The sequence below is a fragment of the Dama dama genome, chromosome 21 (assembly GCF_033118175.1).
Source record: "Dama dama isolate Ldn47 chromosome 21, ASM3311817v1, whole genome shotgun sequence".
NCBI lineage: Eukaryota > Metazoa > Chordata > Mammalia > Artiodactyla > Cervidae > Dama > Dama dama.
Genome location: NC_083701.1, coordinates 17,090,277 through 17,105,141, shown reverse-complemented (window position 1 = coordinate 17,105,141; position 14,865 = coordinate 17,090,277). Strand labels below are relative to the sequence as shown.

At 44.3% G+C, this 14,865-nt stretch overlaps 1 protein-coding gene across 3 annotated transcripts; it reads right to left on the bottom strand.

The window, feature by feature from the left end:
• Positions 1-153: 153 nt before the first annotated feature.
• C21H8orf76 (chromosome 21 C8orf76 homolog) lies at positions 154-14,623 on the bottom strand. Of its 3 annotated transcripts, none has more exons than XM_061123263.1 (6): positions 14,468-14,623; positions 11,602-11,697; positions 10,736-10,879; positions 6,305-6,753; positions 4,277-4,409; positions 154-479 (listed from the first exon to the last, which is right to left on the bottom strand). In XM_061123263.1, exons 1-6 carry the CDS (start codon positions 14,582-14,584, stop codon positions 282-284), a joined length of 1,137 nt encoding a protein of 378 aa, XP_060979246.1. In that variant the 5' UTR covers positions 14,585-14,623; the 3' UTR covers positions 154-281. The 3 variants fall into 3 exon arrangements, with proteins under 3 accessions (XP_060979246.1, XP_060979248.1, XP_060979247.1); XM_061123264.1 differs by lacking the exon at positions 154-479 and adding an exon at positions 5,195-5,417 and having other exon boundaries at positions 4,291-4,409; XM_061123265.1 differs by lacking the exon at positions 10,736-10,879.
• Between the last annotated feature and the right edge of the window lie 242 nt (positions 14,624-14,865).

Genomic DNA, 14,865 nt, shown 5'->3' with positions numbered 1-14,865 from the left:
CCAGGCAAGTTCCTAAAAGTCCCTTTAAACACTTTTCCAACAGGTATCTTCTAAAGGGGCAGTAGGCCTCACACAAGTGAATGACAGAAATCTAAAAAGAAAACAAAAAATCAAGAAATTGAACACAGTAGAAATTATCTGGGAGAGAAGCCATTTTTATAAAACATAGATGATTGTTTTTAATTCAGTATATTCCATGATTAGCAGAGGATTCTGTCTGAAGTAAACCAGAACACTTAATAGAGTACAAGATGTTTTTTGTTTTGTTTTTATAGGGACCACTAAGGTAAGATCTGTATCTCTGAGTGGAACTGATTTTCAAAGGGATGGACATGGTCTTTGATCTTTCTGAACCACTTGTCTTCAAACTCTTTCGAAGACCCGATCACCAAGGTAGTCAGGGCCGCCGGGCCAACACACTTGACCTCCGTGTGAACCTCGTCTCTGAGTTTTTCTGGGACGATATCTTCGCCCATAACCTGCAACAGGATGGGGGGAAGAAAGATAAAACTCTTTCCCAATAGGTGCAGTAGACACGGAATAGAAGACCATGCTGGTCATCAAATGCAAAGGATTTCTCACAAAAGCAGAACTTCCTCAGCAGTCAGGGGACAATTCTGACAATTCAACATATGAAAAGATGTTTATGAGGTAGTGATCCAAGACCACATGTGTAAATATCCTGCTGCTAGTCTCATATTTCCCTGAGTGAACACATCAGGGAGGCACAAATGTGGCAGGAGTACCACTCAGGCCACAGCGAGTGCTGCGCAGACCTTCGTATATCACAGAGCATCTTCGGGGGGCAAGAAGCAACCGTGAGGGGTTCCTCCTCCTTAGAAGCGACAGAAGAGTAGGCTTGGGCGGAACATAACTGCTACTGTGCAGAGCACAGACCCCTTCTCATGACGTTCTCCAGGGACGTCAAAGGCAGCCAACAGCTGGGCAGCGAGTAGCTGAGTCCGCCCTTTCCTGACCCAGAGAGACTCCAACCCTCCAGGATGGTCACCACAGCAACCCGAGACCTTCGAGCACGCCAGCTCTCTGAAGGCGCAACACTGCCCCCTACTGGTGAGAACCAGGTCCAGATTCTGTGTGAGCTTCTCTTCGACAAGGCACCCACAAAGCTCCGTCTGCAGGAAGCTTGCATCTGAACCCACTATGCCATCGGACCACATTTGGTAAGGAGAGTGAACATTTCCCACCCCCACATTTCCCACCAATCATCATGAAAAGTCAGGGAGCCACTTGGCAGGGATGTGGTAAAGGGAACTAGTCACTTGGATTTGGACTAGATGATCTCTAGGTTTCCTACAAACCCTGAGGTCTTCTGTGTTCGTGAATACTCAAATCATAATGGATTAGAAACCCACTGAAAGAATGGGTTCCACTGGCTTTAAATCTTCAAAGACTACTTACTGTTTGAGGCAAAGGCTGACAGGATGAGTAGCAACTGTCAGGATTTATTAAATCATGGTAATTTCATCAATTCGAAGACAATTTCTATTTTTCTATCTTGACATTTCTAAAAACCAAGTTGTATCTTATAACCACTGCTGTGTCATAGTGTAAAAAGCACCTTATTTTTCTTTTAGTGGCACATCAACTAATGATGTGTCTTACAACTGATGACTGCTTGGACTCAATAAAATGTAGTATTTTAAAATCTGAGATATAACACCAAAAGTGTATTTTTTTTATTAAACAATAAAGAGAGAGAGAGAGAATGGAATAATAGCAATATTCAAGCAATGCAATATTCCAAAAAGAGGGCTCAGCAGGTGCATAATTCACAGACAGAGAACTATCATTCCAATCTGTCACACATGGTGAAGAACATGAAGATGTTTAAGACATCTCCTAAGGAGGCCTAACAGGGCTTCCTGGGTAGCTCACTGGTAAAGAATCTGCCTGCCAAGGAGGAGACACGGTTTTGATTCCTGGGTTGGGAAGATCCCCTGGAGAAGGAAATAGCAACCCACTCCAGTATTCTTGCCTGGGAAATCCCATAGACCGAAGAGCCTGGCAGGCTACACAGTCCACGGGATCGCAGGAGTTGGATAACAACAACAAAGGATGTCTTAAAAGGAACTTAAAATCTAGCTGCAAAGATAAGACACTCCTGTATTTTCAGCGGCCCAAAGAGCTACCTATTTCAGCAATCACTCTATCGAGCTCAGAGGAGGGAGAGACTGCCACAGACCAGGATGTTCAGGAGAAGGTTCCTGGAGGATGTGCGGCACAGGCTGGGCCTCTGAGGGTGAGAAGAGTAAGTAGCTGGAGATGGGAAAACCCGTGACAGGTGTGTGACACACGGTAGACTAGTCCAGTGGAAGCAAAAGGTTTGTGGAAGGAATAACCAGGCCCTAAGTCTGGGATTACTCTCAGGAAGGCCTCAGACATCATATCAAGGCACCAGAACTAGACCCAATCTCTAAGGTAATGATGACACATTGAATTTTAGTTTTTAATGTAAGCAGGTAACATGGTCAAAGCCATGTTTTAAGATGAGCCCAGCAGCACAGCTGAAGACAGATTTGCAGGGAGAGTGAGAAGCCAAGGCGGGAGGTCACCATGAGAGCAGATGTGAGGCGATGGGACTAGGGTGTTGGCGGTGGGCCCCGCAGGAGCGAGACTGGAGAGGAGAGGCCCACGGTGAGGGACGGTCCGGGTCTGGGTGAAAGAAGAAAGACGGGTAGGATCGATGAAAGAAACTAAGTCTAGAACAAAGGCACGGCTCTCTCTAGCTCCCCTCTGCTTCCTCTCAGCGGGTACTTACTGATGGCCAAGTCCATGCTGGGCGCTGACCAGAGACTGACTAAAGGTGGTTTTGCCAAGTAGCCTCGTTTTACATTTGTACTCGAAGTGACAGCAGATCAATAATCACCTTGGATTAATGACTCCATAAATCACTGATCTGAGATGAGAGACAAGTGTTCCAAAGATGGGACCAGAGATACGACTGGAGGGTCATGAACCCAGAGGTGACAACAGGTACTACAAGCATGGTTATGATTTGTGTGGGAGAAAGAGACAGAACAGAGAACCTGAGTGAAAGCTCACAGAATGTCACTACTTAAGACACAGGGGAAACTAGCAGAGTCCCAGACAGCAGAGGAATGGTAAGAAATAAAGGAGAAAAATAGATGAGTATTTTTAGCAGTTTTGCTGCTCCGAAGCAAAAGGAAGAGGGAACAAAACGTGAGTGGTCAATAGCGCTGAATGCTAAGAAAGATGGGAAGCAGAGAGGAAGGAAAAGCAACCTCAGTAAACTCAGGAGAGATGGTCTATCTGTACGTGTCTGAGGGTCCAAGGGAATGAGCCCATGGAAGGGGAAGGCAGAAAAAAGGCTCAGAGAGAACAGACGGGGGAGATGACCCCAGAAGAGGGAAAAGGGGTCCAGCTGAGAGCTTAGCCTGGGGAAGGAAGACAGGACAGACAGACCATCAGCAGTTCTTGAAAGAATGATGTTAGGAGGTATATGGATAAAGAGCTATTCTCCTGGGAAAGTGCTTGAGCTGTCAAGTTTCAATTACATATTAAAAGGAATTAGCATGAATAACATAAAATCTCCAAATACCATGTTTAGAAATGTAAAGAGCATTTTTTTTTTTTTTTAAATTTTTGACCACAAAGCAAAACATATAGTATCTTAGTTTCCCCAGCAGGGATTAAATCCGGGTCCCCTGCAGTGTGGAAGCTCAAAGTCTTAACCACTGGACCACCAGAGAAATCCTTATCAATTAGCATATTTTTAAAAAAGCTAATACCAGTTAAACAAAATTGACATTTGAGTTTCTCTGCAACTGTCAAAGTAATAACAGGGTGGAGCAGAAAGAAAATGGACTTGAAGCTGGAGGGGTTCCCATTTAGTTCTGCCACTTAAAATCTGACCTTAGGCAAGTCACAGCGTCTGTGAGCCTCTCCCACAGGCTGTTATGAGGACAAATGCGGGGGAAAGACAGACAAAAGAGCTGCCCAGATGTCAACATTCATTCATTCAGCACTCATGAAACAATTACGGGGCCTTTCTGATGTTCAAGCAGGCAGGTGCTAACAAGCACTGACAAGTAAATGAGCTTGCTGCAGGACAGAGGAGGAAGAGGCCACTTTCGGCAGTTAAGTGATCAAAAGGCACGGGAAGAAGGGAGACAGAAGTCCTCTAGAAGATGCAACTTAGCCCTGTGTTTTTTTGTTTTTTTCTTTAAATGGTCTCGGAGCCAGGAAAAATATCTGTGATGCTTCATTTCACATAAACCCTGGGGGACACACTCACCTCTGCTATCAACAGCAAAGTGTCTTCTTTGAAGCTGAACCTTTTCATTTTATCTTCAATTTCCTGCTGAGTCCTTAAGTTCCTCTCCAAAGCAAAGGATGTTTGTTGAGATTGGGCAAGCTGAAGCAAAAGCCTGAAAAACAGCAGGTCCTAGTCTGGAGGCACCCGAAAAGGATGAGGACACGTTCACACACAGCATGGGCACTGGGCTGGAAGCAAGTCTTCTAGGCAAAGAAGGTCCTCACCTTCATCTGAATCCCTAAAGCTCTTTACTCTCAACGAATTGCACAACTTTACACTGGAGAACCATCTTTTCTACAATTCACAGACCAAGCTTCCAAAGGAACCTTTAGAGAGCAAAGACCTTGCAAGGGCTTCCTGTAGAAGTCGGGTGACTGAAAGCACAAACGATTTCGAGTGAAGAGAACAAGCCTCCCCATCAGAAGCTCCTCCCCAGAAGTGCCAGGAGCAGTCCCTTTGAAGTCGGTGCTCTGTGACCCTTCGGTCTCCCTGAAGCCACAGCAGCCCGACCTCAAGGACTAATGAGGTTCTCCAGCACGCTTCAATTACTTGAAGCAGAGCCAAACCTTCAGTGACCCTCTGATGACCACTTTGCAGTCGGCTAACCCCTGACCTCCCCATCATGGTCGTGCCCTGGTCCCCTCTCTTCTCCTTCCTCCTGCTCTCCTCCCACAGCTCTTTCTCTTTGCTGTTTTCTAAAACACTGAGTGTGCAGATTGTTCCAATTTCCCTCCAGCCTCACTGTTACACCCGGAAGCAGAGCTCTCCTGTTCAACTCATTTCCTGCCTCCAGAAATGCACATACTACTCCAGGCACTGAGGGATACTGGTGAGCAAAAGAGATAGGTTTCTGCCTCAAGGAGCAGAAGGAGAAAGATCACAGGTATATAAGCTAACCTCAGGCAATGATGAAGGGCATGAAGCAAACATTCAAGACAGGATGGACGAGGCGTCTACCTCTGACAGGGCCATGCCGGAAGGATTTTCTGAGCCACCATTCATGCCAAGGCTCAGACAGTGAGGAAGCAGCCATACGAACGTCTGGGAGAAGGGGCTTAGCCAGGGGAAGGCAGCCCAGCCACAAAAACTAGCTTCAAATGTTCGAAAATCAGGAGGATCTCTGTGACCGAAATACAGCCAGGAAGAAAACAAACTGGAGTGAGAGAGACAGGCAGGGCCAACTCACGTTAAGTCAGTACAACGGGAAGCTGCTGGAGTTTTACAAAAGAACACGCGAGCTGTCTGGCCTTCACTCTGACTGTTCAGATCATCTACTGGCCTCTGGAGACATTCACACACATGATCCCTTTATGTCCTCGCTTTCTCTCTTGTGCTCTTGAAATTACTGGACAATACTGCTTACACTTGGCTCCCTCCATTTCACGTCCATTTACCCCTCCATCCTCTGCCGTCTGCTTGTCACCATCGTGACTGAAACTGCCTTCTCAGAGGCCACACAAGAGCTCTTGCCTTCAAAGCCTCTTCACACTCCCTCTGATCACTAATCCTTCCTGGAGCTCCTCTAGCTCTACCCCCCACCTCCTCACGGAAGACTCCAGCTGGACTTCCATCCTCGATCGGTTCTGCTCGCCCACTGCTGTCCTGTCTCAGGGGAGGCACCACCATCCGCCCTCACCCACAAGGTAGATTCTTTAGGGTCATCTGATTTTCTTCTTTGGTAGCTTTCTGTGGAAAATCTCTTGCTTAAAATATCAATTCCTCCTTCGTCAATATTTTATACATTTAATTTCCCCCCCCCAATTTTAACATCTGCCAACCTTATTCTTGAGTGGTGATATGAACTATATTCCTGAGCAAGCATAGTTCTTTTTTTAAATCTTACATACTAAAAGGGCACATTCAAAGGATCCCATCAAGACCATGAGAAGAATCTCAAAAACATGTATCAGGTGTCTAGCCTAGAATTTTTAGAAGCTTAAAATCAGAAAAAATAAAATCCTTATTTTGACCTTAGTACCATGTGTGTCTCATCCACTCTTAGCTTACCTGGTTCGTATAAAAGAGGCACAGGCTTTCATCCGAGTTTCCAGCAACACTGCTGCTCTCTCTTCTGTCATACGGTTTTTAATATCTTTAAGAGCTTTCTCATTCTTTTGCTTATTACCACTGCCTACTTCCACAGAGCTCTCAGGCAAAGTTTCAGAGAAACACAAAAGATAGTCTTTTCCTGAGTGGGGAAAGGAGGATTTGATAGCCGTGTCACTTGAGGTGAAACTGTTCTCTTTCTGAGATGACGCAAGTGATGCTGAGAGTGCTGGCTCCAAGTTCAGGTAAGCCTCTCCCAATTTGCCCCAGTTCCAAGGATTAAAGGGATGCAAAGAAATCAGTTTCTGTAGGCAGAAAATGGTTTTCTCCAAGTTCTGCAAACTGGAACAAATAGTAAACTGGAGGTAGAGTACAGTGGTTATGTGGTCTGTGTTAGTTGCTTTATTTTCCTAAGGAGAAAAAACAAAGGTTACAACATTTAAACTACAGGATGTTTCCCATATAAAAATGAAGATGCCTAAAAATCTAAGTTGTGCATGTCCTAAATCACAAGTATCTTTCATTAGCCACACAAGTAGAGCAAACTAAGTGTTTCTCACTAGATCTCATTTGAAACCATAAACCTAGAGAAATATATGTGTGTGTTCAGTCGCCTCCAACTCTCTGTGACTCCCTGATCCCGTCAGGCTCCTCAATATACACTAGCTGAGAAAACATCACCAGTCCTTCCCAAACATCCTAATGTCACAGCAGTAACATAATCCAGGTGATAGTGGCTTGGCAAAGCTCAGTACCAAAAACCTCTGCGTCAGTTTATTTTCAATTGTGCATTATAATCTTAATTGTCTTCAGGCAGACATCTGAAAGAACCAAGCCAACTTTTTTATACCCTGGGCTAATGGTTCCATTTTAATATTCCAGGCTTTCTAAAAATCCAAATGGCAATTTCCTTGAGGATTCAAATGGACTCTATTTCCAAATTCTACTTGGCTTAGACATCTTAAACAGGATGGCCCTGAAGCTCTCAGTGTTTCATGATGCATCGTAATTGAATCCAAATGCCTTCTCTGGTAACCATTATCAAGACCAGTTATTCTTGGCCAGAGGGGGTTGCTTGGTTTCCTTCTGATCAGAAAATCCTTTTCAAGTCTACTTAACCTGAGGCACCGCCTCTTGCCTAACTTGCCATATGGCAAAAGCCCTGTGGGTGAGGGCTTCTTTTTCAAAGTCAAAGTCTGCAGAGATTCAGTTGACTAAGTCTAAGGAAAATCTGGCCTACTAGTATCTGGATCAAGCTCCTGCACAGAACTGAGCAAGAAATAAGAGTAAAACTACCCAGCATGCAGCCGGGAGGAACTGGCACAGCAGTGAGTGAAAGCTTGGGGAGGATTCTGAATATCCATACGTCGAGGGAAAAGAAAGGAGCTCAAGCCCCATGTCACCTATCAGGTCATACTATACCTTCCCAAGACAGAACTGCTCCGGTTCCACTATCACTGTCATTCAGTATTCTGTCTTTCCCCATAGACCATTAAGTTCCAAAAGAGCTTTTGTTCAATGCTGAATTCCCAGTACCGAGCACAGCACCTCAGACATAGCAGATATCTAATAACTGTTGGGAAATACATCTTCATGTTTCTTATTTATAGTAAGAAAAGCAACATGTATAGACTGTCTACAGGAAATGCAACCTTTCCTCTACAACCAGTCCATAGTGCTCTATACTGTTTAAAAACATTTCCAGGGACTTCTCTGGTGGTCTAGTGGATAAGACTTCACCTTCCAATGCAGGAGGTAGAGGTTCAATCCCTGGTCAGGGAGCTAAGATTCTACATCCCTTGTGGCCAAAAAAACCAAAACATAAAACAGAAGTAATACTGTAGCAAATTCAATAAAGATTTTTAAATAAATAAATACAAATAAAAACATGTTCACATTGAGAAAGCAAGTGTGTGTTGGGGTCTGTAGCATACAAACCATGATTCTGATGCACCGATTCTGGGTGGCCTAACTACTGAAGAGAAGGAAATGGCAATCCACTCCAGTCTTATTGCCTGGAAAATCCCATGAACAGAGGAGCCTGGTGCGCTACAATCCACAGGGTCACAAAGAGTCGGCATGACTGAGCACAACTAGTAAAGCACTCTCTGGAAATTAAAGTCCATTTAAATGAGTTTGTGTGATTTTTCCCAGAATATGGTAAGTCCTGTAATGCAATGACGATGATGATTGTGAACATTTACAGAATGCTCACCATATGCCAGACACTACTCTAACTGCTTTACTCATGGAATCCTCATGACAATCCTTTAAAATAGATTATCGCTATTCCCATTTTAGAGACGAGGCAACCGAGTCACAACAGAGAAGTTAGATAAGCTGCCTGCCGTCACACAGCTAGTAAGTAGCGGAGCTACAACAGTTCCTGCTAGAAGTCACAGAATAAAGGTACTTCAGAAGAGTCGATGCATGTTAGTGGGCTTAGGAGTCTCCCATTAGTTACTAGGTGAGTTGATGTAAACGCAGGGTATGGACAGGGTTCTTTCTCCTTGGCGTTGAACCCAGAACTGGGCACACGGTAGGACTGAAATGTTTGTGAAGTGACAGATGAGGAAAAAAAAGTCATTAACTGTCAAAAAGCAGTTTCCTTACCACAGTTTATCACATGAGCCTCCCAGCGACTACAAGGTATTTAAATTAAGAAATAAGTTCTATTACAAATTTTACTCAAAATCATTAAGAAGAAAGACGAATAAACTTCAGTAGTAATGTTCATGTCATGCTGGGCACTCTAGGACTTGCTGTCTGTTTTGCTCAATGCTGACCTGTTCCCTACAGAGTGTGAGGGGACAGTAACCGCTGAAACAAAACCCAGAAATGAGCCAGAGCAAACAAAAAAAAGAGGGTCTATAAGAAGGGAGAAACTTTTAAAATGAAAACAAAACACAGGGTATCAGGAAATGAGAAAAGCATGCAAATAGGCAGGGTTCACTGAGATCATGTGAAGCGACTGCACCCCAAAGCAAGGGGTGAGACCCACGAGCCTCTGGTGCCGTTTCCTCCCTAAGACCCCTGCCTGTCAGGTGCCCCGGAGGCCAACGGGCAGTCCTCCAGGGCCTGAGAGAGGAGCTGAAGGGCTTCAGCTGGCCCCTCCTCCTGCCTGGCTCTCGGGCTCCAGATGGCGTCTGCTGACCGGCAACACAGTTTTCTCTGAGACACAGAAACAGACTCACTAAGGAACCAGACGGCCCTGCCTTGACATCACTCTGGCTGCCTCCAGGGGCCCTCAGGGGAAGGCAAAGCACAACAGTGACACCAGGAGATGAGAGGGAGAGGGAGGCAAGGGCAGAGCCGAGCAGCAAGGCAGGACGGCTGACTGATGTCTACAAAAAGCAACCGGAAGAATCCAAGTTGCTGTTAATTTGCAGACCAGGGAGGCTGAACACTGTTAAAACCCACCAAGTTCACTGTGTTCACGCCATGTGCTTCCTTAACAGGGTAATCTTATTTTCCGGTTTTCAGAATTAACCCATAATTAGTAGAGGGGAGAAAAGGAAAGAACAAAACACAGCTGTATTTTCCATGTTCCGAAGGACATTACCACCAAGGTTTCCTCTCATGGCAAGAGGCTGAGGTCCTATGCAACGAAGCCCAGGCAAGTAAATTTAAGGATTTCTCTGAGTTAACGAGATAGAGGAGGACAATTCAATTGCGTGCATACTTTAGGCTGACCTCTGGCCAACAAGATTCGAAGGATTCAAGATCAGTGCCTTGGTGCCTCATTAAGCCCCTCTAAGGAAGAAAACTGGTCATCTATAAACTAGGATTGGTCGACTCAAACTCACTCCCATATAAAATATTCACAAAAAACCTACAGGTGCTTTAATCTGAAAACAAAAATAAGCAGAATCTAGCAGTGCTCTTTTTTATTGCTTAAAAAAAATCCTGCAGACTCCCTCAGCAATAAAAAGGATTAAGCCTGGCTTAGTATGATATTTATTCAATTTTTGGCAGCCTTTTTTTTCCTATTTATAAAAGTAATATATATTCATTGTGGAAACTTTGGAAAATAAAAATCTAAACAACAACAAAACACCTAAAGAAGAAAAAAGATCATTGGTAATTTACTGAGTATCTATTTACTCCTAACAAGAGTAAAACCTTTGCAAGTGAGGTTTTCAGGCAATGAAGAATTTTGAGCATAACATAGGAAAAAATATTACAAGGAAATGATTATGTCTGGAGCTCCAAACTGTTCCTCATAATAAAGCTCTTCCACCACTGACAATTTCCTTCTGCTTATCCAAACCCACAGATTTTGCTGCCAGCAAAAAGTTGTTTATTTGTTTTGTCCTTTTTTTTTTTTTAAAGAAAATAAACTATTCAGTCATCTTAAGAAAGCAAATGGAAGTGGGCACAGAAACCACTCACCAAGTTTGTGGCAATCTCCAGGGCTTCCTTGTGCCTTCCCAGGTGAACAAGGCACCGAGCCTGGCCTTCCTGGACATCCCTTTTCATGGCAAAATTTGTAGACGGCAGTTTTTCTGAGATACTGGAATACTCTTGCAGTGCTTTCTGGCAAATAATTGTTCAATACAGGCAAATGAAGCAAAGGGATGAAGAGAAAGGCAGAAAACACAATAGGAAAAGAGAATTCAGTCATGGGGGTGATGTGTTTCCTAGGCACTAGGTAATGTTATAACTGATCCTACAATGAACTAAAGGAAGACTTGAGCATTTCAGTCAGTACTAGTTTTCTAAGAGGTAGAGAAGAAATGGCTGCAGAATATAATTAGAACATTCTGCAGCCCAAAAGACCAGGATGTGACTCCTGGTTTTGTCACTAACTTGCTGGAGACCCTTTTCACATGAGCAAAACAACAATAGGATCCTTGTGAAGATGACATGAAGTCGATATAAAAAGCAAGCTGATAGCTAGTTGTTAGTTGTTTCCCCCACTTCTTTTTTAAAACACATTTTGGGGTGCCTTGCTCCTGTGGCCCCACAAGGTATCCAAGCTAGAGGCTTCTGCATACTGAGGAGATAAAGAATCTACAAGGATCCAAACAAGCTCTCTATAGTGGAGTGACAGGAAACAAAACAAATCATACAGAGCTGTGTGGAGAAGGCCAGAAGCTTGGGATTCTCAGAGTACAAACACATCTCACAAAAGATTAAATTCATCTTCAAAAGCAACACACTCATAACTTATTATAGTACGCTGTTACTTAAATATGCTGCAGTGGACAACAAGAGAACATTTCAAGTGGCACAATCTTCTATATGTTAAATTCTACCTGATACTCTTGCCGTCTGTAGGCCAGGTCCCCTTTGAATTTCTGGACAGTCAGAGCTTCAACATCATCGCTGCTCCCTGTTTCTTCACAAAACCACTAGAAATTGTGAAAACAGCATATTATAGAGAAGGAGATTATGTTTTTCCACCCCATGTGCAGGCGTGCTAAGTAACTCCATGCAACCCCATGGACTACAGTCCTCCAGGCTCCTCTGTCCATGGGATTCTCCAGGCAAGAATATGGGAGTGGGTTGCCATGTCCTCCTCCAGGGGATCGTCCCAACCCAAGGATTGAACCCACATCTCTTTTGTCTCCTGCATTTGAAGTTGGGTTCTTTACCACAAGTGCCACCTAAGAAGCCCTTTCCACCCCAGACTCAGGGGCAATTTCCCATATATAACTGATTAAACCTCAAAAAAGACATACTTCTCCAGGATAAGACTCAGGAAAATATCTGACAAAGAAGAATGACAAGTAGTTATTTGTTTTGTTTTTGCTGCGCTGGGTCTTCATTGCAGCAAGTGGACTCAGCAGTTGCAGCCGTCAGGCTTGGTTATTCTGCAGCATGTGGGATCTTAGTTTCCAGACCAGGGGTTGAACTCACGTCTTTTGCATTGCAATGCAGATTCTTAACCACTGAACCACCAGGGAAGTCCCAAGAATGACAATTTTTATGGTGATTCAGTTTTGATGAAAATTATCACCAGTATAAATATATCAATAATATGATACCTCAACTAAACAAGCATGAAAGTATTTCGTTTCCATAGCATTTCCAATTTGGGCCTGGGAATCTACATTTAACTAGCACAGTTCACAGTGGTTCTTTAGACTGAGATATGTTTTCCTGCAGAGAAATTTAACTTAGAGTGGATGGAACTGGGATTGACAACTCTTTACAGAGATGACATAGGAAAGAACTGCTATTATAGTGCTATTATGAAAGTGTGAAAGCCAAAAGTAGAATCCAAGCAAAGAAAAGAAATTAAGGCTGAAAGGAGGCTTCCATGCAATCAAATGCCAACGTACTGTAGGAGAAAAGTTTCAGGAAAAGTCCATCTGGAATATTTTATTCACTTTTCTACTGCTTTAAGCCCTATGGATAGAAAGAAAAATGAGACTGACATTTTTTTTTAATTATTGCATAAACAATGCTAAGATGAGAAAACAGGGATGACAAAAAGTGCTCCGTGTGCCAGTTTTCCAGCTCCAAAGAAGTATCTCATCCTCTCTTTTACTCACAGTAAAATACACTGAAGTTGAATGAGGTCTGTCCCCAGTTAAATGTTATTATTAATTCAAAAGTAACTGCATTTGTGATGGTTCCACCATGGTGTCAAACTTTCTCGGTTCTATTTCTAAGAGAGATGCCCGGGTATCACAACTACCCTGATAGTCCATTCTGATAAGAAAAGGAGGGAAAAGCTGTGAACAAGGGTGAAAACTAGGACATGAAGTGCTGGTAAGACAAACACCTGATTCCACACCGAGCCGTAAGGGAAAACAAATCTAACTCAAACTCCTAGTTTTACACTTGGGAAAACCAACAGGACTTGAATGAAGCCTGAATTCATTTCTTGAATGAGGTGTGAATGGTAACTCTCTGAATTTATGAGAGTTACCATTTGCCAAATAAATAAATTCTAAAGACAAGTGATTTGGGGGATTTTACTTTATAAGTAAACAGCACATCACACCTGGCAAAGTATTATATCATTCCACTCTCACAATAACCCTGTGAGCCAACAAACATTATTTTATTTTTTTCTCAAATGACAAATAAGGAACTGACACTCTGAAAGTCAATTTCTCTCAAAGTCAGTTTACTGACCCGTAAAGTCAATGCTAGAATCCAAGCGTCCTATCTCACAACTGTGGCTTTTTAATGTGGTACCACAGGACTTCAAAAGTCTGTTTCCTGGTTTTAGTCTACAGGATCAAGTAGGCCACTCTAAAAGACTACACGTGGCAAGGAGAAAATGTAAGTGAAATAAAACAAAAATACAATACAATCCAGTTATTTCAGAGTGCCTGACATCTGTATGTATAGGGATTTTAAGGAAAAATGAGACAATATATGACCAGTGCCTGGAATACTATTTAATAAAAAGGAACTATTATTGGTGAGATGAGGTTTACAGACTAGAAAAAATCCAAGGTAATACTCTACTTACGCAAAATATTCAGAGTTCCTACTATGAACAAGAACTGGTAGGCACTGTGGAGGACGTAAGGTTAAGCACGCACTATCCTGTGATCATTCAGCATTCTGGGTTTAAGAGCTTTATGAGATACTGACAACTGCGTTAACAGGTAAAAGAGGGGAAAGGAGTCAAAGACAAAAATAATGCGGTTGGAAGGGGGAGTTAGAAAAGACTTTCTGGAGGAGGCGGAATTTAAGGTGCACCTTGAGAAAGGGATATAATTGAACGTTTTTGACCACCTGAGCGGGGTTAACGTGGGCAAGGGGAACTCAGTGAACAAGGACAGGCCCGGTTCGGAGAGGAGACAACACTGAGGTCTGAAAAGTGGGCGGTGGCTGAATTTCTGGGGGCCCTGACTGTACGGCTGCAGAAGCAGCGGAAGTCAGAGTAGGGGAGTCAAGCCAGCGAGGCGCGGTGAGACCGGCCGAACGCCAGATGTGACGTGATGGCCGACTGCGCGGGGATTCCCTCGGGGGCAGAGGATGTCGGGCTCAGCCGGTGTGGCTGGTGGGTGAGGGATGGCAGGGAGGCCCAGGTGAGCGCAGAGCGGCAAGAGGGTCTGGGTTCGGGGGACAGGCTACGCGGGCGTAGGGCGTCTGAAGCGCTGTCGGGCCGGGACCACCAGGCCCGGTGGCGGCGGTGAGGCAGACAGGCTCTCTCACCTGCGGCTCGCAGCGTTTGGCGCGGTACGACTCGGGTGGTCCAGGCCGCCGCTCCCGCCTCTCCTCGAACACCGAGTCCTCGAACTCGCCCCCGAGCAGCCAGCATCCCGTTTCCATTGCGCGCCCCACACCGGCGCATCAAGAGGAGGTGGTGCCTGGAGCGGAAGGGGCGGGGCAAGATCCGGCGCGCGGCATGCTGGGACTTGTAGTCTTGGGGCAGAGGCCAGACCGCGACTTGGCCCATGGCTAGTTTCAAGGTTGAGCTGAGATTTTATCTAATTCACAAGGTGAAGACAGAACTTGACTTCTCCGTTTCTGGAGATGGACAGAGCGATCCTTATGTGAATGCATTAAAAAGCACTGGCCTCAGGGTAGCTGTTCAAAACCAGTTTTTCACT

Bases quoted from the DNA above. Each gene is read 5' to 3' on its own strand.
- C21H8orf76 (XM_061123263.1), bottom strand. From the start codon at position 14,584: ATGGAAACGGGATGCTGGCTGCTCGGGGGCGAGTTCGAGGACTCGGTG. The intron at 10,880-11,601 runs GTAGAATTTAAC...ATTATTTGCCAG, and splicing joins ACAGACGGCAAGAGTATCAG to AAAGCACTGCAAGAGTATTC. The intron at 6,754-10,735 runs GTGAGTGGTTTC...TTTTCTCCTTAG, and splicing joins TGGAGATTGCCACAAACTTG to GAAAATAAAGCAACTAACAC.